We start from the raw sequence: 14,925 nt of genomic DNA, 5'->3' as shown, positions 1-14,925 counted from the left end.
AATGCCAAGATGGCTTCATACGGCCTTCCAGCTCAATGTGACGTAAGGAGTAAACTGATAGCGAGCTGCGCACCTTTTTTGCTCTGTGACCAGGGCTGTAGGCGGATAGACGGATAGGCGGATACGGATAGCGGATACAGATCCGCCAACCTCAGATTCGGATATCCGATCCACCCATTTTGGCGGATATGGCGGATTGGTAAAAGAAGCCCAATGTCTTTTTTTGTCAAACTGTCGTCTGGAAAGTAGACGATGTACGCGTTAATGAATTAAGGCGACTATTCTGACTGACAGAATACATGAGGTGGATACGATTACGGTACCGTCAACATTTTATATTATTCGTAAAGGTTAATCTAGGGCTGTTGCCGATTTGCCGATTGCTGATATCGGTCTATACGATATCAGCGACGATACGATATCGTCAGTGTCAAAATCTTGCGGATAAAATTCCGAAGGCATCTTTAGAAGACCGGTGAATATTGAGCAGCATTTGCACCTCTTTAGTCAGCGTTTTTAATATTATGTACACCACACAGTACAATATACACTTGTGATCTCTCCTTCAAACTATAGTATTTGTCCAGCTTAGCCCAACCAGTGTTGCAGCAAGGACTCATAAAAGGATCATTAATATAGGTACACTTTGCTGTTTCAAATTGTTCAAGTAAGAAGTCCATTGTTGGTAGTACTCTGTCAATAGTCGTCCTTCTGTTGCCAATGTGGCCTCATGAAAAAATAAAAGGAAGTCCTGCGTCTTTTGCAAGTCTTGCCAATCCTTTTCTGACAATAAGTCCTCATCATTCTCTCGATATTGATGACTATATATATATATATATATATATAGTGATAGCCGTCTTCCGGCCACCACTAATCTCTCTAAAATTAGCTAGCCGTTGGGTGCTCCGCCGAAGTGCAGTACGATATTGTGCAGCTTGCGTAGAGGACCTTTTTCTCGCCATTATTTCATTTCCAGTTCTGTTGGTGTTGTCAATATGCCTGTGGACATCTCTCAATGCGAGGGTTAGCTCGCATTCACTAAATTTCGGTATTGGATCGTCTCAGTCTAGGTATCCCACTAAACTCTGCTAGTACTAGACGCATTGCATGGTTGCACGTTGATAAAGTCCTCGGACGGTGAGAATAAGTGCCGCCATTCTTCGCATGTCGTGCCGCATTTTTGTCGAACTCTCGTTCGTAGACTAACCCGGCTTTGCTAGTGCTGTACTGAGCATCGTCAATCGATAAAAGTATTAATTTGTTAATGCGACGTCGAAGTAATCAAATCTTGGTACGGACGATACCTTTCGTATAGTCTGGGTCTCTACTTCCCTACCGGAAAACTCGTAATCGAGAGCGCATCTTCGGTAATGGGTTCACGTGCTGACGCAAGCCTCACCAACATCTATACATATAACAGCTGCATGCAGAGCGAGCTGGGAGATTCATAGTAAAATTACCCTGCCATAGTTGCATAACAGTGCTTCACTACAGTTCGACAGGCGAGGGAGATGAAGGTGAGCTTGGGAACGTTTTAATCAGCGTTAAGATCACAGCACGGGCATTGTAATGTAGTAATGTCAGAGACCAAATGACGATTTTGTTGAAATATTAAGGTTTTGCACTGCAGGTCAAGTTTCGTTTAGATCGAGGCTTGGTGGATAAGGGCTAAGTTATGGATTTAAGATAACTAATCGTTTACTATTTTTTTGAATAATCAAGAATTGTATCCTCACCTCGTATTGCGACAGATTCTTCAAACGAACACGGGAACGCGAATTAAGTTACATATTAAATCCTTGAGGACTTCCTTTAGGACCAATGCGCTCTTAATTCAACAGGCGATGGGTAGGTGGTAGCACCTTGCATGACCAAAGCTAGTGAAAGGAGCTGGGAACGTGCGTGAATGCAGACCTGTCCGACTGCGCGTATGGTAAAGCTTACCAGGATTCGAATGGCCAAACTAACGCAATTTGCAGCTTTATTGACGCTTTGAACAGCACACGTCTGTGCCCTTGCCAAAGCCAGCCAAGGGTAAATCATTGAACTCAGTGTCTCTATGCACGATGACTGTAGTCACCCTAAGTAGCAATGTATCGTATCTATTCCAAGTCAGCATTTACAGTAGTTGTCATTGCGTTCTAGCTAATCATATCTGTTTCCTACGCCTACCTAGAGTAGTGCGCAGCAGTCTTTTAGTTAACGCTTATATATAACTGGAGTTCCTGCACTTCTGGACAATTATTAGGCAACTTATTAGTTGGGATAGTAAAGGTAAATCAAATTTAAATTTCTTCGCATCTCTTTACAATTGACTCAGCCGTTGCTCTGCTAGGCATCCAGTACTGGTGGCAGTGCTTCGACCAGGAACTGCGTGGTGATTCGCATGCCTCTCGGTCAACGATGCCTTGTCCGCTTTGTTATCGAACCGCTTTAGACGTCGGTTTCTGCAGTCAAGTTGCGGCTGATAGTGTACATCGTCGGCTACAGCGACGCTTGGATGGTAAGCCTCGAGCACTTTGGACTTTGGAACAGATAAGCTGCTATCGCCTAGTTACGAGACTGCGCACGGGTTACGTTTTGGGGTTGATAGCACAGCAGCAATTTTTACGCATTATTTCAAGCGCTGGCAGGGTTAGGGTCAGGGTCTGCTGGGATCTAGAGTGCGTGATTTCTAATATCGGCACTACCGCGTTATCACTCGTAATTACGAGGGCTAGTAGCGCCCTGCGAAACGAGGTGCGCAAGCGCTAGATATGTTCAGCTGGACAAAACACCGGATTTCACTGAATAACAGGCGCTAGTGTTGAAGTGTCTAGTTAGTCAACACCTCCGTTGTAAATTCTAGTGAATCTTACCCAAAATGTTAAGCCTACGAATGTGCGCGAATTCTATATGTATCGGCCAACGCCACTAATAACGCCACTAACGCGTTAGTGGCGTTAGTGGCATTGAATGGCATATTGCAACTAGTGGCCATCGTGAGATTGCGTTATCGTTCAGAACACTTGGCTATTTATTTTATTTTCTTTCTTCTAATCTTTTCGTTTCGTCACTGCAAAAGGGCAGAACGGCCTCACGGGTTCGAAACCAGATGTGAATGAAGAAGACCTCCGTCCTCCACATGCTCAGGAACAGACATGAAAAATGCACAGCAAAGGTGACAGGGAGGGGTCAGAATATTATTGGACCGACGTCCCATTTTATCCGAACTTGCCTTGGATTTGCTATGATACTCTGCCCTAAAAGTCTTTGTTGCAAGTTGGACGCCGGAGAAGTGTATATAACGAAGGGTTAATACCAACTCTCCGGCATAGTTGAGATTCTAAAATATATCGGCATAAGCCTCAAGCCTACACGTCCATATAGTATTTAGGGTTTCTGGCCAGTGAACTCTCACAGTTTCCAGCAGGGGCTCATGCAACTCTTTGGGCCAGTTGCTGTCAATATAATTGTGAGGATCAAGGTGTGTTCGTATTATACGTTACGCTAGCGGGATGGCTTGCAACAATATATTTTAGAATATCAACTATGAGGACTCGGCGGGGGACCAGCTGTCCTTATGTGCATTCCTGCGCCCCCGTCCGAGCCTCTACAACCAATGAAAACTTTTATCATGAAAACAAAACTAGCCAATAAAGATAAACATATTACAAAGAACCAAATCCAAAACACCCGAGCATCCGACGGATATATCCGTGGATATCCGTCGCGGATACGGATACGGATAGAGAATATGCGGATATGGATACGGATACGGATAAGGTAATATTGATTAGTCATATCCGCGGATTATATCATACAGTAACAAATACAAATGTGTAATCTAATAATACTGGGAGAGTTTAAGTGAGTTGCGATTTGCGAAATATTCAGTTGTATAGGGAACGGAAGTCCAATGAATCCAGAATTTGGTCGCGCACTTGGCTGTGAGCGGAGGGAAGCTTGAATCAGAACACGGATCTGATTAGTCGGAACTGTTTATATACTGGGTTAGGTTTGTGTCCGTTATTGAATGCTAGATATATAGCCGTTTGAAGCCCAATTGAGTGGTCAATATAGTCAGTCGTATCGTAGGATCATCCTCTTTCCGTAGTCCTGTGCTACAGCCCCTTCAAGGTCACGTGAGTCGTATCCGTGGATACTGCGGATACGGATACGGATAAAGCCAATATATCTGGATATGGATACGGTTACGGATATAGATATTTTACGCGGATACGGATACGGATAAGGAAAAATTAGCCTGGATATTATCCGTGCCGCTCCCTAAATGGAATCAAAGTTGTAAGATGGAATAAAAGGCACATTGACCCGTTGCCCTTTCCAGGTAAGTCGAGCGCAGTGTGACGGTCAAGGAAGAGAGGCGGTGCAAAACCTTTTACCCTCTCCTAGATATTTAGAATCACAGTTTGCATATCACACATAAAGTGGCACAATATTTAAATCCAGGACAAATATATTAAGTTTTCCTTACCCTTCAATCTCACAATCACCTTCCATCCTTAAATCTTGCCATGTTACGCCTGCAACTTCTTCATCTGCTCCATAACCGCCTCCCGATACTCCTCATCAATAAGCACCAGCCCTGCCGCCCCCTCCTTCTCAATAATCGCATCCATCTTCTCCGTGTCCAGAATAAGCGTAGCAATAATGCTCGCCTCCTCGGTCTTCGACGCATTATCACTGATCCGATGCCTGCACCCGGGTGCCTCGTAAAAGCTGTCTCCAGCCTTCTTAATCGTCATCGGGTCGTCGTTCATTTTGTTCAGAACGGCGCCGGTCAGCACGTGCACGGCGACGAAGGCACCGTGATGGGTGTGGGGCGGGGTGGCTGCGCCCGGGGGGAAGGTGACTTTCATTCCGAGAATGGTTTTGTCGGGCGTGTTGAGAAGTTTGTATTTGTAGAGGACTTCGAGGGAGGGGAAGGGAGAGCTGAGGATGGTTAGTTGGATGTCCGACTGAGTAGACTGGGGGAGAAAGACTCACGTTGGGTCGTAGGTTGGTTCCTCCATGTTTGCGGCTTCTGAGAAGACCATTTTTGTTGTACTGAGATCTTATAATGAGATGCGAAGTTATTTGAGAGGGTTTGATAAGTACTTATAAGTTTTACAACAAGAGTCACCTCGGTTTCTCTGCTACAATATGCATTATCTTGTCTTTGACCGACCTGTATTTAGTCACATGTAAAGGGTTAGGGTCTGAAGTGGGCTGCATACCCGGGATGACCGGCGCGGCTGCGTAAGCGAAGGCGGGCGGGTCTCGGGCGGGATTCCGGGATTCATGTTAGGCTATGCAGAGCGACGCCACAGCTGCCGATAACCCACGTACTAGCCTATTATTCGAGAATCTAGTGCGAACTATGCAATTCTACTGTACGGTAATCCTCGCTACTACGAGGCAAAAGCTGTCCAACTGTCAGCAACTTAGCCTATTACTCGGAAGATGGCGGGCTTTTTATGACCGTTTCCATGATTAATTACTTTTTGCAGGGTTTGGGCGCCTAATGAGCTGGGTAACTTGGATATAATTACTGGCAGCAGATCCCCATTTTCAAATCTCTCATTCTGACATCGCCAATTGCAAATGCTATCCCACAATCTTCGCACGGCTTTCATAACGCTCACACACCAAGCAACAAAGCTACAAGCAATCCATCGCGCCTTCACCTCAGCCGCAACAATGGCCATACCCAAGACCCAAATGGCCGTCGTCCAGCCCGACAAAATGACCACCGACGTGATCTTGATTACCGATCACCCGGTCCCGACGCCAAAGCCTTTCTCCGACGAGCATCTCGTCCGTGTCCACACAGCGGCCATCACTAATGGCGAGCTCCTCTGGACCAAGAACTTCGGCATCCCGGAGGAGTTCGCCGCGGTCAAGGTCCTCGTCCCCTGCGACGATGTGGCTGGCACCGTCGTCACCGCGCCTGCTTCCTCGCCCTTCCCGCCGGGCACGGAAGTGTATGCGCGGTCAAACTACAACCGCACAGGCTGCGCGCGCGAGTACACGATACTGCTGACGGACGAGATGGCCAAGAGACCGCAGCGCTTGTCGTGGGCGGAGAGCGCAGCCGTGCCCATGTCTGCGGAGACCGCGTGGCAGGCGCTGTTTATCCACGCGGGATTGGAACCCAAGGCCGGGGTGGGAGCAAAGGGAAAGCGGGTCTTTGTCACCGCTGCGTCCGGGGGTGTGGGCGTGTGGATGGTGCAGCTCGCGAAATGGGCGGGTGCGGAGGTTGTGGCGACGTGTGGTGTGGATAATGTGGAGTGGGTGAAGTCGCTGGGGGCAGATGACGTGATTGACTACACCACGACAGATCTCAAGCAGTGGGCGGCTGAAGAAGGCCACAAGGTCGATTTGGTGATTGACTGCATCGGTCGGAAGTCGCTCGCGGATGCGTGGTGGGTCGTCAAGCCAGGAGGAACCCTAATCAGCATCTTTCAGCCACCGGAAGGGGTGAAGCCTGCTGGGGTGGAGGCCAACATCAAGGACTTGTTTTTTGTCATGGAGGCGAATGGGGAGCAGCTGCAGAAGGTTACGGAGTTGATCGAGGCAGGCACCGGTAAACCTGCGCTGGACAGCGCCTTCCCAATCGCCCAGTTTCAAGAAGCGTTCAGGAAAGTCGAAAGTGGGAAGACGAGAGGGAAAGTGGTGTTGGATTTGGGTGCGAATTAGCCCGTGTGATGTGTTAGCTTGCATGTGATGGAAAATAATCGGAAGCGTGAAAACAGACACCAAACATTCAACCCTGACCCTAACCGGGAGTCCGTGTGCGTGTAAGGGCTTCGTAGTCGGCAATTGACGGGTGACGCCGGATGAGAGCGCAAGCACGGTGCCCCCGTGGCAGATCCAACAACACGGGTCAGCTGCAGGTGTGCACGGACGGCGGGCGTCAGCCTGCGGGCGGTAATGCAGTCCGGCCTTGGCGCGTATGCACGCCGCTGGCAGGTGATTTAATTAAACTTTCGCTGTCAAACTTGAAATGTCGCCAGCCTGGTTTGATCAAAGGCGTGCCCAGTTAGGCCCGGTTTGCAGTACCTGACCAGAGGGCGGGCAAGGGCTGCGGTCCAAGTCGAGACACCAAAGCACACACCTAACACGACTGTGCAGTGCTGTAAACGATATTATTGCATATCGCATAGCTTGTTATCCATTATGGCGCGATATCGCAACGTATCGCGATAAAAAGATAGGCATAACAAACAAGTAGCTGTATCTACATCGCCCGATGACATTGCTGGTCTCGATAAAAAATCGAGAGCCATCTTCTGAAGCGACGGATAAAGTTTTCTTTGGCGCTCTTCCAGCCACCATTCGAGCGCCGTTGTAGAACTTCAGAAAGGGGTACCGTTCGGAAAGGCTTCATACTCATCACTAGTAATAGTGCTTGCTGTCACGTCGAGGTCGCGTGCAAATTCATCGAACACATCTGGATCGTTAGAGGCACTGATGGTTGAGACATTAACAGTGGCCTTATCTTTATATTCAATTTGCCAGAGGTTTTCAACTGCATCAAACACTCTGGTGATATATGCTGTCCCAATTCTGCCTGACGTAGTGTTTTCGACCGGAAGGATGAAGGATAAACGCCGCAGCATATATTGAAGTCACATCTGCCATACCGTAGTATTTGTCGAAAGTATACCAGGCGGTCGTAATACAACTAAGTAGCAACGGATTTCTTAGATATTTCTCCTATAAATTTCATTAGCTTATATAAACAATCCTGTCTCTGTTTAACCTTAGACACCTATCGGCTTATCCGTATGTCCCGTAGTACTACGACCTGGTACTATTGATTGTATTCCGGATCTTTGACGCGTCCTTTGACGCGTCCTTTCGCTGGGACAATTAAATCAGGGTAAGCCTCTATATGGCGGTGCGACCTGAAATTTTAGACTGTCCCAAAGAGGCTTAGCGCATAGAAGCTCCATGATTCTCCAACATGTACTATTTATATTTTGCCCTAAGTGAGGCAACGTTTCAGCTTCTTCGTTATCAGTGGAGGTAGTAAGCTTCTTCGTTATCAGTGGTTTTTGTTATATATAAGGGGTTTAGACTTTGAAAAATAAAGGACAGTAATCATCCGCATCTCTTTCCATCAACTGGGATCTCTCCAGTTGACAGTTATGAGCCCTGGCCATCTTTTAATCTGATTTCTGCAAGGACCGTGTTCGTCCAAGCCGAATATATTGTTCAGAAAGTTCAGTATGGCCCCGAGAAAAAGGGCATTCGGCTGAAAGTTGAAGTGCGAAAATGCCCCAGTTAGCGAACGCATACAACCAACCTATTCTTAAGTCTCCATCAGATTGGGCATCTTGGTATGACAATATCAAGACCTCGGCTCAGCTCACGCTAGTATGGGACTACTGTGACCCGGATGTCGACGAAGGAAGCATCAACAGCTCGAATTTGTGAGAGATCGGTGTTTTCAGAGGTAGATCAGTCTCCACTTCCAGTGTGGTGGGACTCTGTCCTCGTTTCTTCCGAGGTGGAGCTACCCCGCTTTTCTGGTCACTAGAGATTGGTTGATCCTAGAGTTCGGTTTTTGAAGAGTTGGCCACTCTCCACTCTCCTACCCGATCTGGTTAGCGGTCTGCCAGGGTTATCACAAGATCATGAGCTCTGATCTTGTGGTTGTTGTGTTCTGAGATAGCCGAATGAAGCTAGTTCATTCGGCGGCCTTGGTGGGCGAGCGGGGAGTTCTGAGTTTAGTTAGTCACCTCGGTTGGAGGTGTTATTCGTGTATATATAGACTAGAATAGTCGTGAGACTGGTCGTTGTGGAAATGTGTAGAACACTCTAGCCTACAATCGTTGATTGTGGAATATTCTAGCAATGTGTAACAATGACGCAATTGGGTATTCATGGAATGTCTAGAAGGTTCCAGAAGACAGCGTCCAAAGCATATATAGAGGTCATAGGAACCTGTAGTTAATCAAGTGTCTGTTAGAGTGTGCTTCAATATAGTCATATATTACAACAGTCGTCATAGAGTTCAGAGTCTCAGTGTTAGACATAGATAGGAGGAGATTGTGTTAGAGATGCTTATCAAGATTAGGACTAAGGTATAGGCAAGAGTGGAGCAGCCTTAGACTTGTAGATAAGAAAATCATATATAGGGAAGGAAAGGGTGGAGGAATAGAGATAGACAACACGAAACGAACAATACAATACTCAGCCTCCCCTCCATAGTTCATCTCTATTCGCCCATACACTCATATCCATTTCTCACACGAATTCCCGTCGGCACCCGAGGACGACACTGGATACATGAGATACAAAGTTAAAATCGATATTTGGAATAATCGAAGTCAAGCGCTTGCCAATATTATGAACTTGATACGTTCCACGGTTGCAAGGACTATCAGTGTAATACCTCGTCAGATAGTCACCTCGTCACATTGGGTTGGGGGGCGCCTCGTCACACTGGAGGCGGCGCGCCTCCCCGGCTCCTGAGTCTCAAGGACACTATGTAATATTAAAATGTGTATATAGAGAATGGAAAGGAGGAGTCAGGGCTGGCAGGCTTCAATAAATATTGAAGGACAGTAAAAGCTACAATACAACTTCCCCCACCCTTTTTTGTGCTTACGCCTCTCTTAGTGCGGCGCACATTACAATCATATCTCATACGACACTTTCCGCTAACCGCGTTTCATGCATGTCCTATTGGCCTACGAGTAATTCTATCCCAGTCGAAAGTTACCCCATTTAATCTAGAGAAGAGTTCTGCCTCCATCCGCCTAGCAGCGTTTGGCCCCCTTAGGATCTCTCCCATCATATCAGATCCAGGTGGGAAATCACTTTCAAAACTCGGCTCTCCTGCTCCTCGCATATTGGCCAACACGGCTTGTCGAAAGTGCCAACGTAGAAGTTCATCTCTTACACCTCGCTCATCGGTTGGATCACGACAAATGGGGTCAAGTACCCTCCCGTCTATGCCAAATGAATTTCCGTCGAAGCAGGTTATCTTATAACCATTGTCCGGATTTACGGAGAAACCGAAGTCATCAAAGGCCTCATGAATATTAGACAGCATAAGAAGTCCATTTTGACACGAGTTGTTTCCCGTGTCACGCTCATTGTCCTTGTTTGTGATGCACCCAGATAATCCTTGCTGCAAGAAGTATTGTTCACCAGAGAGAGGGACGATGTGCGCAGCATGGAAACCCGTCCATCGATCCTTAAAAGCCTGAGCATTGACATTGCCAGATATGACGCACTTTCCATCTCATCCGCGGACTTGACTTCGAAACTTCTCGTCTCTGCCAGTTACTGTTCGTGAAAGTACTCGGGTTATGCAAGCCTCCTGCGTGAGGGAAATAGTGTCTGTGTCACAATTAGAGACCTCGACTTACAACAACTTATAAGCAGTATATCACCTTTGCGTGAGTAAGGCCGTATGTCATAGTGGCCAGGCCCAAGAGCATTGTCTGTGGTCGGTAGTTCTTGTCCGGTGTTGCGCGATATGACTCTGTACGGACCAGTTGCATCGATAAGGATCTCGAGCATAAATAGGAAATCTCTTTCCGTTACCGACGGACTCAGTATCATTCCACCAAGAGCATTATCAGGGTCTGCAAAGTGGTAAAACAGGACATCTCGACCTATAGCTCTGATGCCAGCAATAAAGTGTTGATTGGGTGAATGTCAGAGCCAAATACTGGTGACTTCCTTCACATGATTCGCCAATCGAGGACGCGATGAACAGTTCCGGGCATTACGTAAGCAACTGTTATTGCTCTCAAAAGTTCGCCACGACGCACACATTGTTCTGCCCTAACTCTTATAGGCGGCTAGATGTTCAGAGTTTAACTCAAGTCCGCGTGTAGGGTTAGGGTTAATTTGATCTGCGCAAAATGCAGACAACTCCGAATAAGGCCTTTATCCATCTAGAAGGTTGGTTCTCTTCGCACTCATTGTTCACATTTTGACTACTATCTAACATGCGACTTCCAATCCATTACTAGGGATCGCCACGGATAAGAATTTTCGTTATCCATATCCGTATCCGTACCCGCGCAACATATTGCTATCCGTATCCGTATCCAGGAGAAATAGGCTTATCCGTATCCGTATCCGTCATATCCATGGATATCCACACCACGGATACCCATGTACGAATGACAAAAATATGAACGAAAGATATTACAACTACCAGTAATATGAAATATAACGTTCATCTGGGCTTAAAGCGTCTTATTGAGCTTATGAGTCAATAAGACAGTCGTACAATCGTTAAGATCGATCCGGCGATCCATCTATATATATAGCGCGGCTTACTTGCAAATGAGCTGGTCTAATATGTGTAACGGATCGGTTTATATTCAGGACATATAAGCTGCTGTTATGTTACGGTTTCCACATTTCGCGCCCTGTAATAACGAAAATTTATTTATCAGAATTTTTAATTAAATAAGAAATACAAATAAAATAAAACTATAAAGAATAAAAAATTGGTATCGATAATAATTAAAGGCATGGATATCGAGTACAGTGATTGCTATTAAAAAGAAGGAAACAAAGAACGCAAGTTTTATTGCGGCATGGTTGAAACCCTGAAACCCCCTGAAACCAGACGCGGGCGAATCAATACGTCGCGATATAATTTGCTTAATAACTTTATTTACATTTTATCCACGGATATCCGTTTACTATAAATTAAAATTACTCATAAAGCACATAAATGAAGATATTGAGCGAATTATTATAAGAGAGGTGTTTAATCTTTCTGATGTGCCCGAAATAGATAGTCATAATGAGGAACATAGTTGACGCAGAAGTTTTTCGAAGAACGTAGTAGTCCACTAAACTGAGCTACGAATAAATACACAACAGCGCCCCCCTCGAGCGAAGCGTCTTGATTATCATGCGCTGAATACCGGCACAGATAGTGAAGGCGACTCTGACGAATGCCCGCGATCCCGTTCGCGTCGTCGCCTTGAAGTGAGTGAGACAGGTACCGCATGTCGGATGACATTATATCCGCTGATGAATCTGCGTCCCAAGTCCTCGCAAGCGATGCTGACATGGATCTTTCCCTTTCGCCAGTCATTCAAAGAAAGCCTTATTTAGCCATGTTTTTATTTTCTAAGTCTTATTTTTATTTGTAGTTATGCTTGTTTCATATTTCGTATTTAATTACAAATTAAATAAGTAAATTTTAATTCTTGTCATCCAGATGCGGCAATCATCAGTCGATCAGAGCAATCGTAGAATCGGGCACGAAATATGGAAACCGTATCAATAACAACAGCTTATGTTGCCTGCATATAAGCTGATCTTTACATATATTAGACCTGCTCATCCGGCTCATTTGCAGAGCAATGTGACCTGGGTTAATACGTATGGATCGCCTGATCGATCTTAAGCATTATACGACAGTCGTATCTAACCCAGTTGCCCGGTATATCTCATATTAGTGATGATGTAATATCTTTTATTCATATTCTCGCCATTCCTGCGAGAATATCCGTGGATATCATACGGATACGGATAAAGCCCATTTCTTACGGATACGGATACGGATATGGATAACTATATGTTGCCTGGATACGGATACGGATACGGATAACGGAAAATCCTTATCCGTGCCGATCCCTACTGGGTAGTCAGGCGACTAAAAAAATTTTTGGATACGGGGGGTACAGTCGCCAGTGGTATTTTTGTCTTTTGAAAAGTTTCAGTGGTATTTTCGACTTTTACCCAAAAAAGAATCAGGCCCTTAGATATTGGGGTCAGGGCTACTTTATCCCAATATCTTCCCTAAAGAGGCCGCCCTAACCCTTATGAAGCTTGAGTTATGAAACTTCAATTCTGCTCCCGGCCGAATGGAGACTATATGTGTAAATCCTTGCAGATCAGTCGGGCCGCGATCCGAGCTTTGGATATGTGATTCTCGATCAAATGTAGGGGTGGGTACGATTACGGTACCGTCAACTTTTGAGATTATTCGTAAAGTTAATCGCAAAAATTAAGTTTTAGTCGTAAAGTAATCGTATAGTATAGTTTGAAATCGTATAGTAATCGTATAGTAATCGTCTTCCTAATTAGGAAGGTAGGGTTATAACCCCTGCCGGGAACCACTTTTTTCCTCTTATCCTCTGAAATATTATCAACAATTAGAGGAAGTTACTATTCATTACTGCATTGGCGCCTTCGACATGGAGCCTTCTACACATTCTCGTCGCCAGCTGGCTATAGATTACGTGCTATTGAATGATGGGTACGAAGGAGAGGAGCCGATGGAGAACGTCTCGCTCGCCAGCGGCCTACAGTCACCAATTGAGAGCTCCTTTGAGCTAGGGCCGGAGGATTCTATTAGCCAGATTGTCGATCGACCATTGTCGAGGAACTTGACTGAGGAAGCGCAAGGGATCTCACCAGTCATCACGGACGATGTGATTTCTTCTCAACCTACACGTGGGACTGCGAATCACTGGCTCTGGGAGCAGTTTGAAGTTACAACTCTAAGCCAACAGTGGAAGCCTAAGCGATCCAAAAAGCTTAGGAACGATCAGCTGATAACTTGCAAGCACTGTCGGAATTGGTCTATCAAGGACTCTGCTAGATCGACATCTACAACTAACATGTCCTATCATTTACATAGAGCTCATGGTTTGGGTGTAAGCAATGATACCAAGAATACTAATCAGCCAACGATCATGACAATGTGGAACCAAAAACAGACCGTAAACGTCACAGAATTGTTAGAGAGGAATCTTATTCGTTGGGTCGTGCTTACCAGACAGCCATTTACTGTCATTGAGCGTACCGCTTTTTTGCAAATCTTCAAAGATATTCCAGGTGTGGAGATGCCATTTACCACTGGCAAGACATTACGACAGAGAATCGATATAGAGTTCGAGGCGTGCCGTGCAAGGTTGAAGGAAGAACTAGATAAAACTTGTCATACAATTGCCCTTTCCCTCGATGTCTGGACTAGCCAGAATCACATTGCAATTCTTGGAGTAGTTGCGCATTGGTTGACCGGGGAATTCGAATATAGAGAAAGGGTTTTAGAGTTTGGAGAGGTAATTGGTGTGCATACTGGCGAGAACATGGCAGAGATGGTGTACAGTATGTTGAAAGAGCTCGGGCTCACGAAAAAGTTGATCACTATAACTGCAGATAATGCGAGTAACAATCGCACCTTTGTTGAGAGTCTTAGCCTCAAGCTGACAGAAGAAGCCGACGACGTGCGATTTCAAGGCCACGAGAGCTTTATTAGCTGCTTGGCTCACGTGCTTAACCTCATCGTGAAAGATATCCTTAAAGCTTTGAAGTGTGGAAACATAAACATGGCAGTTGAGGCATGCGACCAAATACGTGATGGTAAGCCAATCGGGCCCCACTCTGCGCTGTCAAGGCTTCGAATCCTGAGTCTGTGGATTCTTAGAAGTCCACAACGTCGAGAGGGTTGGAAGAACCTTTGCTCAGTTAATGGATTGAACGACAAGTACATAGAGTACGATGTCGATACTAGATGGAATTCTACCTACCGCATGCTTCAAGGTGGAATAGCTGCAAAAGAGCAAATCCGATGTTACTTAAACGCCGTCCGCCTGTTGCCTCCCTTTACAGCATCAGATTGGGAGCAACTTGAACAGATTGCCACAGTCCTAGAAAAGTTTGACGAATTTACCAACCTGGTATCTTCAAAGGGCTCTCGATTAGCCTAAGTATTGGCATGTACTATGAACTACAGGATTTGTTGGACAGTGCGAGCGCTCGACAAGGAGAATTCGCCGACCTGAACGAGGAGATTGCGCTTGCAGTGGCACAGGGGTTGAAAAAGTATCATAAGTACTACGCCTTTCTTGATGAACAGGATGCTTATTATATAGCATTGATCTTGGACCCTAGGTTTAAAGCCGAACTATTAAAAGCCGAACTGAAAGATGAGGAAGCCGCGAA

General features: G+C 45.8%; 4 protein-coding genes across 4 annotated transcripts; 2 read left to right on the top strand and 2 right to left on the bottom strand.

Moving 5' to 3' along the window:
- The first annotated feature begins 529 nt into the window (after nt 1–529).
- On the top strand, nt 530–1,173 carry POJ06DRAFT_47673 (uncharacterized protein). The gene has a single exon (XM_056191098.1). The coding sequence runs from the start codon at nt 721–723 to the stop codon at nt 1,090–1,092; it is 372 nt and encodes a 123-aa protein (XP_056039946.1). The 5' UTR covers nt 530–720; the 3' UTR covers nt 1,093–1,173.
- Nucleotides 1,174–4,446: 3,273 nt separating this feature from the next.
- On the bottom strand, nt 4,447–5,126 carry POJ06DRAFT_229268 (uncharacterized protein). The gene is made up of 2 exons (XM_056185776.1): nt 4,990–5,126; nt 4,447–4,935 (listed from the first exon to the last, which is right to left on the bottom strand). The coding sequence occupies exons 1-2, from the start codon at nt 5,037–5,039 to the stop codon at nt 4,521–4,523; spliced, it is 465 nt and encodes a 154-aa protein (XP_056039945.1). The 5' UTR covers nt 5,040–5,126; the 3' UTR covers nt 4,447–4,520.
- A 209-nt stretch (nt 5,127–5,335) lies between these two features.
- On the top strand, nt 5,336–6,699 carry POJ06DRAFT_263976 (uncharacterized protein). Its single transcript, XM_056188956.1, has one exon. The coding sequence runs from the start codon at nt 5,587–5,589 to the stop codon at nt 6,679–6,681; it is 1,095 nt and encodes a 364-aa protein (XP_056039944.1). The 5' UTR covers nt 5,336–5,586; the 3' UTR covers nt 6,682–6,699.
- Nucleotides 6,700–9,664: 2,965 nt separating this feature from the next.
- On the bottom strand, nt 9,665–10,521 carry POJ06DRAFT_284073 (uncharacterized protein; the record flags this gene model as incomplete). Its single annotated transcript, XM_056190149.1, has 3 exons — nt 9,665–10,231; nt 10,253–10,338; nt 10,392–10,521. 3 exons carry the CDS (start codon nt 10,519–10,521, stop codon nt 9,665–9,667), a joined length of 783 nt encoding a protein of 260 aa, XP_056039943.1.
- Nucleotides 10,522–14,925: the final 4,404 nt, after the last annotated feature.

The sequence above is a fragment of the Lipomyces tetrasporus genome (genome assembly GCF_029532465.1).
Source record: "Lipomyces tetrasporus strain NRRL Y-64009 chromosome Unknown POJ06scaffold_15, whole genome shotgun sequence".
NCBI classification, from domain to species: Eukaryota; Fungi; Ascomycota; class Lipomycetes; order Lipomycetales; family Lipomycetaceae; genus Lipomyces; species Lipomyces tetrasporus.
The sequence above is the reverse complement of the archived record's forward strand: the minus strand, read 5'-3'. Positions and strand labels throughout refer to the sequence as shown.

Coding starts and splice junctions, on each gene's coding strand:
- POJ06DRAFT_47673 (XM_056191098.1), top strand. CDS start 721: ATGTGGCCTCATGAAAAAATAAAAGGAAGTCCTGCGTCTTTTGCAAGT.
- POJ06DRAFT_229268 (XM_056185776.1), bottom strand. CDS start 5,039: ATGGTCTTCTCAGAAGCCGCAAACATGGAGGAACCAACCTACGACCCA. Junction 4,936..4,989: donor GAACCAACCTACGACCCAAC/GTGAGTCTTTCT, acceptor AACCATCCTCAG/CTCTCCCTTCCCCTCCCTCG.
- POJ06DRAFT_263976 (XM_056188956.1), top strand. CDS start 5,587: ATGCTATCCCACAATCTTCGCACGGCTTTCATAACGCTCACACACCAA.